This window comes from Phoca vitulina, unplaced genomic scaffold (assembly GCF_004348235.1).
Source record: "Phoca vitulina isolate PV1807 unplaced genomic scaffold, GSC_HSeal_1.0 scaffold67, whole genome shotgun sequence".
NCBI classification, from domain to species: domain Eukaryota; kingdom Metazoa; phylum Chordata; class Mammalia; order Carnivora; family Phocidae; genus Phoca; species Phoca vitulina.
Window position 1 is genome coordinate 5,042,413 of NW_022589770.1, and position 15,984 is coordinate 5,058,396.

Sequence of the window (15,984 nt, forward strand, 5' to 3'; positions counted from 1 at the left end):
GGAAAGTAAATATTAAGAGCCTTGTGAATTTCAGATTAAATTGTGTTTACTTGTGAGGTTGAAACTTGATCTTTCATAGCTAGATGAAATGATGAAAATATTCCCTGCCTGGTTAAACAGATATCAGAAAACTGGGAAATAGTTATTTAAGTCCTGATTGATAGTTTGATGTATCATTACATCATATGTACTGTTCTCTTAAATTCAGGTATTAACTCAAAGGATGTATGTTTTTTTCTTATTCATCTTAATTTCTAAATCCATAAAATTGTATTAAAATACAAACCTCACATGGGTTAAATTAAATATGTGACAGAAGTAGTTATAGCACAATGCAATTTATGCTTAATGTTTTTGGTGTCTAGAAGAGTAGCCTTAACCTTCCTTTTTATTGTTTTTCACGTGTTCAGAGTTTTGTTCATTTAAATTAGACTGAGGTGTAGGAGTACCTGACTGGTAGTCAGTAGAGCATGTGACTTTTGATCTTCAGGTTGTGAGTTCAAGCCCCACATTGGGTGTAGAGCTTGCTTAAAAAAATAAATTTAAATAAATAAATTAGACTGAGGTAGTAAAAACTAAAGGAGTTAGCAGCAGACCAAAAATTCTACAACTTTCTACTTTGAAGTCTGTTTTTTTTGTTTTTGTTTTTGTTTTTTGCATGTGCCATGCTTTTTCTCACCTTTGAGAACTTTTCAGGTGCTATTCTCCCTGGATCTTAAATCTTATATTGATCCTCCCTGGCTGCATTAGATGATCCTAAATACCTTCATTACCACCCAAAACTTACTTGTTGATCATACCATATCATATTTGCTTCTGTACTTAACTGCCACAGTTTATTAGCTCCATGAACGAAGAAGCTGTGTGTTGTATGTGCCTGTTACTGTTATATGTGTGGCAAGAATAGGTATTCACTAAATATTGTTGCATGAATGTAAGGCTAGATGGTTTCCCATCGTTGCCTCAGTTGTATAATGGGAATCCAGAGAGACTGAATTCATTATTTCCTGAAGCCAACAATTTGTAACTTCACTTGGATCATGTGTCCTGAGATTGTACCTTCAAGGACTTTTTTATCCTCCAGACAGCCCAGCATGGTCACCCTATCCTGTGTTCCTATGTACCTACTTAATCTCCAGGTAGTTTTTACCATATATGCTTGGTATTTTCCATTTCACAATGAAATTTTTGGTAGGTTGTGTGCATGAAACCTAGCAATTTTCTGTCCTTAACAAAAGTATGAATGATTGTGCTGGTGTGATGTACTTTGTGTTCCGGCCCAAACGTCCCCAGTGGCACATTCCTAGGACTTGGAGAAAACAGTGAACCCTGAACATGCAAAACAAAAAAATTGGCCATCATGATTTACAAAAATTTAAGTAATTTTGGGGGCATTTTTATATTTTTCTGTTGGGACTTCATAATTTTATGGGTTTTTACCAAAGAAGAAATGGGTTTACAGTTTAGACTTGAAATCATTAGGGGCACAGTTTGGACTGCAATGCTGTCATCTTGTAGACCTGTGCTTACCTCCTCCCAATATGTACTGTGTTACCTCTGTTACTCATCTTTTTGGGCCCCTAGTAGATCATCTGTGTATCTTATCATCTGGGGGGTACTTTTAAAATTTAATGATGATTGGTTCTCACCCCTACCCGGAACCCAGAGGAATGAATCACTGCCTGATTGAATTACCATCCACGAATACGGGGTGGGGGGGGGAATGATGATTTACTGGACTCCCACTCAGTGCCTTTTAAATAAACTAAGTATGAGATATAAATCAAAGTCTTTAAATAAAGCTGTTATATATGTCCTTTGCTAAAAGGCTCTGTGTCTTGGAGTAAGTTTCTCTTTAGAATATGTCAATAGTTGAATAAACAGTGCTATTCTAAATCAAGTTACATTATATCTTGTTGGATATTTATTGGTCAGAACATCAGAATGGTATTCTTTGTAATTATACTTCCATTTCTGCCTTACAGTTTTATCCTTTACACTCTGTATACCTTCAATTACAGGAATACAATCCCTTTAAGACTTTTAAAAAAAACAGAATTTAAAACTTGTTTTTAAATTGTGTATGTTAAAAAACATCTTATGGAACACAAATGAGAGTACTTTTGTAACTTGCAGACAGGCTTTTGAATTTTTTCATGGGTAGAAAATTTTTAAATTGGGGTAAATTGTGATTAATAGACCTGGTTGTTTATAGGCATCAACTAAACAATCAAATGCATCATCTGATGTTGAAGTTGAAGAAAAAGAAACAAGTGTTTCAAAGGAAGATACTGACCATGAGGAAAAAGCCAGCAATGAGGTGTGTTTAATTTCTCTTGCATTCTAAACCCATTTTGTTTCAAGGAAGAAATTGTAAGATGGGTTCGTCCTTTGATTGCTAAGTAGAAAATAATCTTTAAAGTAGTTGAGTAATGAATGAGAAAATATTTAAGGCTTATTTCCTTGTGTGAATATGAAATACTATATTGTAAAATAATTTTTGCATTTTTAAGATGCATGATATTGGGGCACCTGGCTGGCTCAGTTGGTAGAGCATGTGACTCTTGATGTTGAGGTCATGAGTTCGAGCCCCATATTGGGAATAGAGATTACTTATAAAAATTTTTTTAAAAGCATGGATGTTTTTATTTGAAGTTATTCTGCTCTGCAATATATGAGGTCCACATATAGGAGAGTGGGTTACTATTTGTTAGGAATCTTTTTAAAGCAAGGTATTGTGGGATGGAGGTACTGGAAAGGGCATTGAACTGAATTTTTCTAGATTTACTTCCATCTGTGAATTTGATTTATCTCATTGAGCCTTTTCAGGCCTCATGGAATAGTTGTTAGATGATCTCCAAAGTCTAAGCCACTTCTTAAAATTTACAACCCTAAAATTCAGGATTCTACTGTAGAAAAAAAGTGGTTTTATAAATTTGAAAAGACACACTTCCTTGTGTACTAGCAAGCATGAATTTTGTATTTCATCTGACAGAGGAAATAATTTTTTTTTGTAGACAAAGATACTAGGTATTCCTTTCACTTTATAATGATAAGACTTCTAATGTTGATAATTTCAAACTTCAGAGAATTAAAACAAGTTTCCCTAGTGTCTTTAGTGAAATATGCCCTTATTTTTAAAGAAATTTTAAGTTTTGACATAATTTATTCAGTTTCGTGTGTGTGTATATATATTTTTTTCAATTTTAGGATGTGACTAAAGCAATTGACATAACCACTCCAAAAGCTGCCAGAAGAGGGAGAAAGAGAAAGGTAATGTTGCTGCTTAACCACAGGGATTGTAAAATAATTTTTGTTTTGGTCAGATTGAAGAAGACTAGAGATAATGAAACCTTACTAAATTTAAAGTTGGCCCTTTACTCCCAAGTCCTTAACTTTTTTTTTTTTAGGATTTTATTTATGTATTTGACAGAGACACAGCGAGAGAGGGAACACAAGCAGGGGGAGTGGGAGAGGGAGAAGCAGGCTTCCCGCTGAGCAGGGAGCCCGATGCGGGGCTCGATCCCAGGACCCCGGGATCAGGACCTGAGCTGAAGGCAGGCGCTTAATGACTGAGCCACCCAGGCACCCCCAAGTCCTTAACTTTTTTAAAGGATAGATTATGTTTATTTAGGAAAACTGTTTCTTTTCTTGTGATACAGCACCCTTAAGATACGTTGACTGGTAAAGGAAAGGAAATGCATCAGCTTTCATTCCTTTTAATGCCACTTCTTCAAATTTTCTTTGTAAAATGGATAATAATATATACTCATAAGGTTGTTGAGAGGCTTAAATGAGTTACCACATTAAATATCCATAGTAAATCCTGGTACACAGTAATTGCTGTCAATATTGTCCATTCTAATGTTATTATTGGCATCATTGTTGCATTAAATGAGAATATGTGACATTTTAGGAGGAGGTACACCCTCTGCTTTTAATTAATGTTTCTCCCCTATATGCTTTGTTCATCACCTTTTTCTGACCTGTTTATGTCTCAGACTGTTATATGCCAAAGATTCAAGGAAAACTAAGGCTTCGGTATCTCATGAGGAAGTAAAATATGAAAACAAATAATTATAGTGGCTTTTTTTTTCCTGTGGGATGTGTATGGAAGGGGCTTTGATAACTTTAACAAGATTTTAACATAGGCGGTCTTGTCAGGCAGATGAAGGAGGGAGGGGAAGAACATGTGAGGCAATTTGAATAGTATATACATAGGTGTAGAGAAAATTTTGTTTCAAGCATTGTGTCTCAGTATTAAAGTTTGAGGGAAAACGGCACAACACCTTAAACTTAACCTTGAACTTAGAGAATTGATGGGAAGCCATTGAATCATTTTAAATTTCACATGCATCCTTTTTTAAAGCAGTGTGAATGATGGAGACTGGATTGGGGTGGTGAGACAAGTTCACAGATTAATTCATTCAGAATTTTAGTACTAACATGACTGGTGCAGGCACAGCATGGAGCAGTGAATAAAGAAGTAAGGTCTCTGTTGTTGTTGAACTTACATTTTTGTGGGACAGACAATACATACATAAGAGTTAAAATGGGGCATTATGATAGTGACTTGGTAACTAAGTCATGAAAGGCTTATCTAAGGAGTTAGCATGAGATTGGAAGGAAGGGACCTTCTAGCAGGTTTTTAGTAGTGTAGAATCAGAGATAGGATTTAAGAGCACTTCAGGGATAAAGCTGATGGTTGATTGGAAGTGGGTGTGAAGGGAGGGAGGAATGTAGGGTGACTCCAAGGTTGGTTTGGTTTGGGACCAGAGACATGGGGAGGAGAAAGTAAAACATCTAGGGGAATTAGACTGCAGGTATAGTGTTTTAACATCAAAAGGGGAAAAGGTAAAAGTTAAAAATCTAGTCACTGATATAAAGATAGGACAGTAGGTGAGGTAGTCAAGGGAGAAAGTTTACTGGGAAGAATGCAGAAACCAGAATCCTGAGGGAACTTAACGGAGATGAGAGGTTGTTTTGTAAAGTTAAGGCTGAGAATGAACTATCAGGAGCAAACAGAGGATGTCGGGAGAATTTTTTTTAAATGGCCAGTAGTGTCCTGATACGGAGAAGATCCTGGAAGGTATTTGACAGTTGGGCTCCCCCAGGATACTTTAAAGTCAGACAGTAAGGGCTAATGAAGGGGGTTGCAGAATAAAATGTTTAATGTTAAAGTTACACTGTTCTGAAATCTTTGAAGGGAAGGAGAGAGAATGCAGCAACAGGGATTTGCATGGTTAAATGGTTAAAGGAGAGGGTTTAAAGTGAAAAAATATGATGGCTTTAACTGTTTCTTTGCAAAACTGGGAAAGATTGAAGATGTGGAAAATATGGATAATTGCAGTAAGAAGATGCTGGATGAGAGAAGGGAGGGGGGCACATTTGAAGGAAGAGACTTAACAGGAAGAAGGAGGTGGACATTTCATACACTAAAGAGAAGGATGGAGGAGGTTATTTAGAAGTTCTAGGGAGAATTGGGAATTAAGGGAATTCCTGCTGGCCTCAGTCTCTCTTTTCTCCACCACCCAGTTCAAAGGAGGACTCTGTATATGATCTAAGGCAGGAAGAAAGGATTGAAAGTTTATGCTGGTGAGGGGAGAAAAGGCACGCACAACAGGGTAAAGATATTAATGGATGGCTTTGAGTTCCCAACTGAGATCACCATAAAATGAATGTAGTAGTATCATTTTTACCCCCCTCAGGTCTCAGCAGCAGGGAATAATAGAGCAGAGAAGGTAGAGTTTTATAGTAATTCTCTTCTGGAGATTTGTGGGAAGGGTGCAGCAAAACAAGAATGCAGAGGACTTGAGGATATGCATATGAATAGTGTAGTCCCATGAGGTTTGGGCAGGGGTGCTTTAGGTAAGATCATGAAGGGAGTAGTGCTAGAAAGTGGGGTAATAAACGGGGAGTAGAGGTATCAAAGGGTTAGAGGCCTCAGGGAGATCAAGTAAAATATAGAAGAAATTTGTAGACTATTTGCATTTAAGATTTAAATATATATATTCGACATAACTTAATTGTCTTTTGTCTGGATGAAATACTTATTTTCATGAGGAATGCTTTTGACTTGTCTGATTTTTCTAACAGTCAAGAATACATATCCATGGGGAGGGCTGGTTTTTTGATGCAGTATTCTATTTTTGTTTATGATACTAATTATTGGTGAATTTGTTACCTCTTACTCTATCTCCTCCAAAACATCCATTCTACCTTTAATTCTTATGTAATGTTTTGATTTACTTCCAAAAGTAGAAAATGTAAATGAAGAGATGTATGGGGGTTTTTTTGTTTTGTTTTTTTTTGCACTGAAGAGCTCATCAGTTTGAACTGAATCTTTTTTTTTTTTTTTTTTTTTAAGATTTTATTTATTTATTTGACAGAGACGCAGCGAGAGAGGGAACACAAGCAGGGGGAGAGGGAGAAGCAGGCTTCCCGCTGAGTAGGGAGCCTGATGTGGGACTCGATCCCAGGGCCTTGGGACCATGACCTGAGCTGAAGGCAGATGTTTAACGACTGAGCCACCCAGGCGCCCCAGTTTGAACTGAATCCTAGAGAACGTTGCCCTCATAAACACCTCAGTATGAGAAGAGCTGTCATACAGTCTTGGGTTCTCAACCTTTGGTACCTGGGGAACTTGGAAAAAACACTGTCCACCAGGGGAGCTATTGAATCAAGATTTGTGCAGGATTGGGGGTGCTATGGAAGTTCTTAAAATTCTAGAAATACAAACTTAATGTTTAGCAGAGCAATTTTTGTAATGTTCCTTGCGAACAGTTCAGGGGTGAATTTAGCTGAGTTTATTGACTTTTAATAATGCTTTGAATATGCATTATTATTTTCCAACTATAAAAGCAAAAATGTTTAAAGATTAAAAATGGATACATTCTTAGACGTGGGATTGCTAAATCAAAAATTTGCATATTTTTAATTGCTGATATTCATAAAGATAATCTTTCAGAAAGGTGTTGCCAGTTTACTGATTATTGGTAATAATATGATTCTTCTTTTCCTTACCAATACTGGGCATTTTCTCTTAAATGTTTGCAAATCAGATTGTTGATTAAAAGATTTGTTAAGTTTTTAGGGCACCTGGGTGGCTCAATTAAGTGTCTGCCATGGGCTAAGGTCATGATCTTGGGGTCCTGGGATCGAGCCCAGTGTGTGGCTCCCTGCTCAGCGGGGAGTCTGCTTCTCCCTCTGCCCCTTCCCCCCACTCATGCTCTCTTTCTCTCAGATAAATAAAATCTTTTAAAAAAAGATTTTTAAGTCTTTTATCAATAAGATTGGATTATGCATGTTTTTACATGCTTTATTGCCTTTATTTTTGTTGATCTAGTTAGTGCTGAATTGAAATAATTGGTCATAGGGAAGCAGCTTATAGTGGTCCTCCCATCCTTCTCTTTCTTCACTGTTTCTTTCCTCCCATTTCAATTATGATGAGTTGTTTGCATTTCCTTTCTAATTGGTGGTTTTAACCTTTGTTCTACTCTACTGCTTTAATCAAACTGACTCTCATTTGGGGCTCTTGTCTCTTCAGGGGTCATTTTAGTCTGCAAAGCGTCACTGGAATTTATTACTTTACTGTAGTAAATCACTTTTTATGGAAAATAAGAATAACTCCTAGAGAAGAACAGCAGATGTCAGTCTTAGTTCAAAAATAAAACATGTATATATTAACAAAGTAAAAGAATAAGAAATATCCCCAACTTAATTTCTTGCCTTTACTAATATTAGAATATTAATTTAGGTTCTCATAAGTACAGAGTGTGAAGTGTTATTCGCATTTTGAGATACTTGGTGAAAGTACATTTATAAGCAATGTGTGGGTTAAGTGTAATTATACTTGGGTCACCATTTTGCATCAAGCATGTTAGCTCTGTTTTTACAAATGATTTTTTTAGGCCGAGGATATCTAAGAAGTGATTTTTTTTGTTTGTTAGAATTATTTGCTAGAGGGGCGCCTGGGTGGCTCAGTTAAGTGGCCGCTCTTGATTTCAGCTCAGGTCAGGATCTCAGGGTCGTGGGATTGAGCCCGGCCCGCATCAGGCTCCACTCTCAGTGGGGAGCCTGCTTAGGATTCTCTCCTCCCTTTCTCTCTGCCCCTTCTCCTGCGCACTCTCTCTCTCAAATAAATTAAAAAAAAAAATTGTTCACTCTTATAAATTGTTATAAGCTGTGTTTGGGGATGTTACTCTGACGAGTTCACTATTGAGAAAGAATAACAATATGTACAAATTATGCTTATATGCAAACTCTTTAGGGTGGCATATCTTAGTTGTTGAATTAAATCTGGAATGCTTACTATTTATTTGCTTAAGTAAGTTAATTAAGTTTTTGTGATTCAGGCAGAAAAACAAGTAGAAACCGAGGAGGCAGGAGTAGTGACAACAGCAACAGCATCTGTTAATCTAAAAGTGAGTCCTAAAAGAGGACGACCCGCAGGTATGATTATTATTGTTTAAATCTCCGAGTTGTGAATAATACTCCCATTACAGTGATATGCCTCAGATACTTTGGAATAGGTGGATAGGCAATTGATTATGTATTATGTATATATATATACATAAAACAAATTTCAGAGGAGATAAACATGGTTTCTGCTTTATGTGATAAAGTATTTTAGATTTAAAGTAATTGGGACATTTTTTTTATCTTCTGTTTTCTCTCTCATATTTTTCCCTAATAGCGGCGCATTGAGGCTGTGGTGAGGTTAAATTCCATGAATGATGGATTTACCTTACCTCTCACTGTAGAAAGCATAAGTTTTCCAAATGGAAATTATTGCATTCTTTGTCTGTGACCTTTGCTGTGTGCAGCTATCTTCAGCATTGCTTATAGAAAGTATTGTGCTAATTTGGGAAATTGGAAATGGTTTGGAAGGATATGCCTCTAATACAAAGTAAACCAAAGACAATTAACCAAAATAGAGCCAATGTTTTTCTGCCTCATAATATTCTTTGAAAAGGGGGGAAGATGAATAATACCCAGAAAAGAAAAATCCTGAGATTTGTTTCCATAATTACTTGGAATTTAATTTTTAATGGATCAATTAATAGTGTTAGGAAATTCAGTGAATTCTGTACAGATTTTCAAAGATGTGAATGTACAATATATACTTAAGGAACGTTCTTTTAAGCCCTCTCAGTCATACTAAGGAGGGAATGAAAATTACTCAGTTGCTCTACCACTTTTAAATATTCTGTTGTTGCTCATTTGAATCATTGGAGGATATTATCTTTAAAACTTAAAAAATAAAGATAATGTCTGTAATAAACCACTAACTAATATTCTTAGTATATATCATTTGTAATCTTTATATGTGAGAATTGCATCTTGAAAGATGATAGTTACTAATTTTTTCCCTCTGAATGTTAGCTACAGAAGTGAAGATTCCGAAACCAAGAGGCAGACCCAAAATGGTAAAACAGCCTTGTCCTTCAGAGAGTGACATGTGAGTTTATTTTTAATGTATAGTTAGTTATACACTGAATGAAGTATTTGACTTTAAATAAGTATAAATGTCTTTGTATTTATGTCAGTTTTATAGGATATTTGCTGTTACTATTTTGTATTTCTAAAAATTATGGGGAAAAACTATTGAAAAGTTTTTTGTTGTATAGAAAGTAAAAATTGATGGGGAATCAAGAAAAATATGATGAGGGGCGCCTGGATGGCTCAAGTCAATTAAATGTCTGCCTCTTAATTTCAGCTCAGATCTTGATCTCAGGGTCCTGAATTCAGGCTCCCCATTGAGCTCCATGCTGGGCCTGGTACCTACTTTACAAAAAATCTGATGTGATCATCATTTCATTAATCTAAGACGTCTTCTTGGTATATCAGGATATGAAGATACTTAGATAATACAGGGTAAAATGTGCAATAGAGAAACTGGGCAGGGTATATGTTTAAGGAAGGTTTAGACAAAGTATTTTTGAGGCAATTTCCACAAATCCTTTCTAGCTCCTTCAAAATAACTTTAAAAAAAAAATACTACTAAGGGGTGGGGCACCTGGGTGGTGCAGTCCCTTAAGCATCTGACTTTTCGTTCCCGCTTAGGTCGTGATCTTGGGGTTGTGAGATCAGATTGAGTCTACCGTCTGGCTCTGCTATGAGCAAGGAGTCCGCTTAAGACTCTCTCTCTCTCTCCCCCCCCCCCCCCCCCCCCCCCCCCCCCCCCAGGCATGCTCTTTCAAATAAATCTTTAAAAAAAAAAAAAAATACTAAGGGGCACCTGGCTGACTCAGTCGGTAGAGCATGTGACTCTTGATCTCAGGGTTGTGAGTTCAAGCCCCACGTTGGACATAGAGATTACTTAAAAATAAAAAATTACTAAATTATTTTTGTAATGTGAATTTAAAATTTTATTTTTATTTTTATTTTTTTGTGAATTTAAAATTTTAAAGTTTGGTATAGCTACTTAATCAAAATAATGTGGGGTTTTTTTTGCCACCTTTTCCATAGATGGATATTGTGTTGTTTTTTTTTATTTATTAACATATAATGTATTATTTGTTTCAGGGGTACAGGTCCATGATTCATTAGTCTTTTTTTTTTAAAGATTTTTTTTTTTTTTAAATTTATTTGACAGAGCGCACAAGTAGGCAGAGCAGCAGGCAGAGGGAGAGGGAGAAGCAGGCTTCCCCCAGAGCAGGGAGCCCAATGCGGGGCTCCATCTCAGGACCCCGGGATCACAACCTGAGCCGAAGGCAGACACTTAACGACTGAGCCACCCAGGCGCCCCTGTGATTCATCAGTCTTACACAATTCACAACGCTCACCGTAACACATACCCTCCCCAGTGTCCATCACCCAGCCACCCCATCCCTCCCACCCCCCCCACCACTCCAGCAACCCTCAGTTTGTTTCCTGAGATTAAGAGTCTCTTATGGTTTGTCTCCCTCTCTGGTTTCTTGTTTCATTTTTCCCTCCCTTCCCCTATGATCCTCTGTCTTGTTTCTCAAAATCCTCATATCAGTGAGATCATATGATACTTGTCTTTCTCTGACTTATTTTGCTTAGCATAATACTGTCTAGTCCTATCCACATCATTGCAACACAGATGGGTATTGTTTATGTGGCTTTTCTGGGTAGAAACTTCACCAGGAAGGAGAGAATGTATATTTAGACAAAGGGCAAAACTCTTTTTAGCTATTGTGTTTAAAGATTTTATAGAGAAGGCTCAAGCAAGTAGGTCATTTAAGAGGGGATTTACAGTGTTTTGAATGAAACATTTTTATAGGAGATTTTAGTTACAGAACACTGAAGCATTGGTACTTTTCAACTTTAAGAGTTTTACTTTACTGCCAAGCTAGCTTTTAAAGTATTCTCAAATATTGTGGCACAGAATTACAACATGGTTTTAACTACTGTAGTGAAATTAAGAAATTAGGTACATGCAGGTGAGGGTTTTTTGTTTTGTTTTGTTTTTTTGACATACCAAATAGGGGTGCCTGGGTGGCTCAGTTGCTTAAGCCTCTGCCTTTGACTCAGGTCATCCCAGGATCTAGTCCCACATCGTGCTCCCTACTCAGCAGGGAGTCTGTTTCTCCCTCCCTCTGCTCCTCCCCCGTCCCCCCCACCCCCACCCCCGTGCGTTCTCGTGTGCGTGCTCTCTCTCTCCTTCTCTCTCAAATAAATAAAAATTTTTAAAAGGATTTTTAAAAAACTAAAAAAAAAACCACACCACAAATAGCTCTCACTCATTCCCTGCCTAATCTAATCGTGGCATCAGGCATAAAGTCTAGGATTTCATGATTGCTGTAAGGCCCTGGTCTGGAGACTTAGGAACTGAAAACACCAGTTATCTGCTCCCCTCTCCCCTTTATCACACACTTAGGTCTAGGATAGGGATCCAGAAGAACTAAATGCTCCTATTTGGAAAGGGGAATATTAAAAGCCATACAGCAGTCATTGTTCCCTAAGAAATCTAGAATTCTGGAAAATATTGTGAGATCTCCCTATTTCATGTATAAGGAAGTTTCCCTTGATTAGGCCCAGTTTGTCTTGCTCTAAACCATTTCTCTTCATGGCTTTTAGCTAATCTTGTGACAGTTGTCTACTTTTCAGTATCCTCCTTAGTTGTATCTGAAAAGGTCAATGGAAAATATCCTCATCAGCTGGGTAGTATTGTGTCTGCTTTCAGGCTATAGGGTGTTGGGGACCCAAGGTTCCTTTTTTAATCTCCATTAATTTCTCCTGATGGAGGCTGTGTTACCTTCGGTAATAATACCTTATGGCCTGTGGGTTTTAGTCAACTTCATGCCCAGTGGTCTAGTGGTCTTTTCATAGGATTTTCTCAGACTTGCTTTTTTTAAATTTATTTTTCCCCCACCGCCCCCCCCAGACATGCTTATCTTATTATATACTTAATTTACACTCCCTTTAGTTTACAGGTTTTCCTGAGAACACCTTGGTCCTCTTCCCTAGAAACTGTTCATCTGAAGGACCAAGGTAGCCCAATTTGACTTACTAAAGAAAGGCTGGCAGTTTATACCTTTGATGGATCTTTGACCCCAGTCTTTTTCTGAATTTGAAAATTTTTTACAAGATGGAGGGGACTTTCAACACTGAAATGCATGGAATTTTTAGGTTCTCCTTTTGTCATTTTGCTCTTTTTTAAACTTGTTTCTTTCTTGAAGTGCCCTATTTATCCTGCTAACAACCCACTCAAGATGCTAGCATTCTATCTTGAAGCCTTTTCACCCAAAGCCACTGAATTTTCTTTCACATTATCGCAGGTGACCGTGTTACCCATTGTATAAAAATATATTAGGATTTTCCATTTCTCAGCCCCAAAGTCAGTGTCACATGTTTAAAGTTTTTACATAAATGTCTGTATCCATGTTATATATAGGTTCGGCATCGGCCATGGCTATCCTCAGCCATGTACCTGAGCACAAACTCTGGAGTACAGAGCTAAACTATAGAAGCCCTTCTGAAAGTTTTGTTCTCCACCTTGAGAACAGGATGTATGTGTTAGTGATAGCTTTTTTGCAGTGAGTCCTGAAATGACAAGATAGTGGAATAGAGCCCAGAAAAGCTGAAACCATCTCATAATCTGTATGTAAAGTAAGAAATATTTGGTACAAGCCACTGAGATATTTGGAGTTGTATTTGCATTAGTTGTTGCTTATGTTAACATATTTTTAACTGTTTACTAATAGTTTCCTACTGTGCCTTCACCTATTAAAAAGGGAAATTGTCACTATGGAGAAGTCTGTTTTTCATGAAGGACCACTGGGAAAATACTTGTTTGTAGCAAGCCATGATAGTTAAGGCTGTGGCAGTCTGCTTTGGTATTGTTCAAAAGCCTTTGAAATACTAATCCCATCTCTTAGGACCTTATGGTACACTTCTTAATCTATGTTTAATAATTTTAAAAAAGCTGCATGGTATTCCACTGTACGTACAATTCTTAACATCTGTCTCAGGTATGGATACATCCTTTTAAAAACACTGTCATCTATTCTGTACATGTGCAGATATACTGGTTAGAATACATTGCTGGAAGCAAATTTGCTAGTTCAGGGGGTATTTGGATTTTGAATATCTGCTTCCATGGAGGGGATATTTTGGGCGAGGAATTGGTCAGTATCTCTTAAGAGCCATGGAAATGCTTTCTGTATTTGACTTGGTATTCTCATCTCCATGAAATTATCAAAATACTCACATTTGTGAAAATACTGAAGAAAGTTAAAATGATTTTACATGCATGCCTTTTCTATCGATTAGAAATTAACAAGGAAACCCATGTGACATTTGAAAATAAGCATAGCCAATGATGGTTATGTGACAAGGAAATTTCTAAAGAGATTAAAGAATCAATTTTTTTCTCTTCCAATTTAATAATCTCTTAAAGGTTCAAGGAAGCAGTTGTCTGGTAGGTGGTCACTGGATTTGGAACCGTGATACTGGGCTAATTATTTGACCTTTCACACCATCATTTTCTCCTTCGTCGAATGGAATGGGTTGGACTAACGATCTGAAGTCTCTTCCACCTCTCAGATCCATTGATATAATTGTATAGTCTTCGAAAATCTCAGTGAAATTACTAGATTGGTAAAAAGATTAATTTTTTAAACAGCTTGTCCAAGCTTCAAGTTGTATTTTTTTTATGGGATGGCTTTAGTTGAATGTATATACCATGAAAGTAATTATATGGTCAGCAATGGCATCATTTGGTTCTCCTAGAGCCTGTCATCATACCATAAATACTTGTATTTATTTCTGCTGTACTAGTTACCATAAAGATCATCCAATAGTAACATTAGGCTTACTGAGCAATTTTGGTAGTTTTGACTTAGTGATGTCTGTAATTCCACTGGTGATGGGAATGCTTAGTGCTAGTGAATTCAGCGCTGTTACATATTATGCTTAATTACCATATATTTTATCATTGTATGCATAAGTTGGGAGCCTTTTACCTTGCAAAGTATTTCTTTGAATTCTAAAGTGATCCTATTTGATCATAAGCAGTTCACTTCTGCAGTTGTATTTTTCCCAATTTGTGTACTTTTTAAACATGTTATTCTTACAATTATGTGGAATATAAGATCCAAGTGTCTCACCCATGTTCTGTATTGCTGTATCCCCACAGTGAAGAATTACCTTGGGACGTAAGATCATATTAGGTAATTTTTTCAGCAAATACAGAACATTACAAAAAGCTAGGAAAACAAAGGGAAAAAATCACTTTTTTATTACCCTAATGCCACTGTAATTTTTGTATTTTCTAATTTATATGAAAAGGATGTTCTTTTTTCCTTTTATGATTGGATGGTAAAGACATTCCATTATATTTTACTAGAAGATACATTAAATTTGTCTTTAAGTAAAAATTTATTACTTCCTGTTATCTGGTTAGGAGAGTATGGTTAAAAGACAGCTAATAATGATACCTAAAAAATCATTTTCCATTGCTATATTCTCTAAAATAGGGTAACTGAAGAAGACAAAAGTAAGAAAAAGGGGCAAGAAGAAAAACAACCTAAAAAGCAGCTTAAAAAGGATGAAGACAGCCAGAAGGAAGAAGATAAACCAAGAAAAGAGCCAGACAAAAAGGAAGGGAAGAAAGAAGTTGAATCCAAAAGAAAAAATTTAGCTAAAACAGGGGTCACATCAACCTCTGATTCTGAAGAGGAAGGAGATGATCAAGAAAGTGAAAAGGTACAGTGTTTATCAAGTAAAATATTTGTTCTATTTTTAGTTGCCTTTGTAGTTCTTATTTTTTACCTAGTAAGCTTTCAGTATCTCAAAGTATGAGTGTGATTAAAAGTAAAACTGAATTTCTCTACCTTTGTAAGCTTGAACTAGTTGTTTTAAAAAGCATATTTGAAACTTTATTGGACATTCTAAATCTGTCACCTTTTCACAATTATAATGTGGAAATCAAATGTTATATAATAAACTTCCAATAACCCACCTATTCTAGAAAAGTAGAAATTAAGCCAAATGGACTGTGACCAGTGAAGACAGATATGAGAGATGCATTTATACATTTTTATTATTTACTACAATGAAATTCTTAGCATTCTTCAGGCCTATTTTAGTGTACATTTTATCAGTGGTATTTTATTTGAATGCCACAGTTGTTTAGGAATTTGATTAAAGCTATACATCTTTTTATATAGAGAAACACAAGTATAGTGTATAGCCTTGGAGATCTACAGACCCAGGTCATGTATCTTTGTTTTTTTTCTTATTTCTTAATACTTTCTTTAGAAGCCAAAAATTTTTAATTGGATAGCTTGAGCAATATACTTGTCAGTAACAGGTACTTGTCAGTAAACAAACAGGTCAGAACCATAGTATAGAGAACCACAGTACAGTGGCAAATAGCCTGACATACTTTTATTCCCCGAGTCATCGAGGGCAAGTTCAGACAGCAACATGTATAATTCTGAGATTTTTTAAGTATTGGTTGCTTTTTTTCCTCCCAAGATTGTAATCCTAGAAGCACTTGTCCCTGACTTGATA

General features: G+C 36.4%; 1 protein-coding gene across 3 annotated transcripts in view; it reads left to right on the top strand.

The window, feature by feature from the left end:
* Positions 1-15,984, top strand: part of PSIP1 (PC4 and SFRS1 interacting protein 1) — a 40,043-nt gene that overhangs the window by 16,296 nt on the left and 7,763 nt on the right. For all 3 annotated transcript variants that reach the window (XM_032392315.1, XM_032392317.1, XM_032392316.1), the window contains exons 5-9: positions 2,216-2,320; positions 3,211-3,273; positions 8,355-8,451; positions 9,385-9,460; positions 14,946-15,174. In XM_032392315.1, the coding sequence (XP_032248206.1) occupies positions 2,216-2,320; positions 3,211-3,273; positions 8,355-8,451; positions 9,385-9,460; positions 14,946-15,174 (570 nt within the window). The remainder of the gene's footprint in view (positions 1-2,215; positions 2,321-3,210; positions 3,274-8,354; positions 8,452-9,384; positions 9,461-14,945; positions 15,175-15,984) is intronic.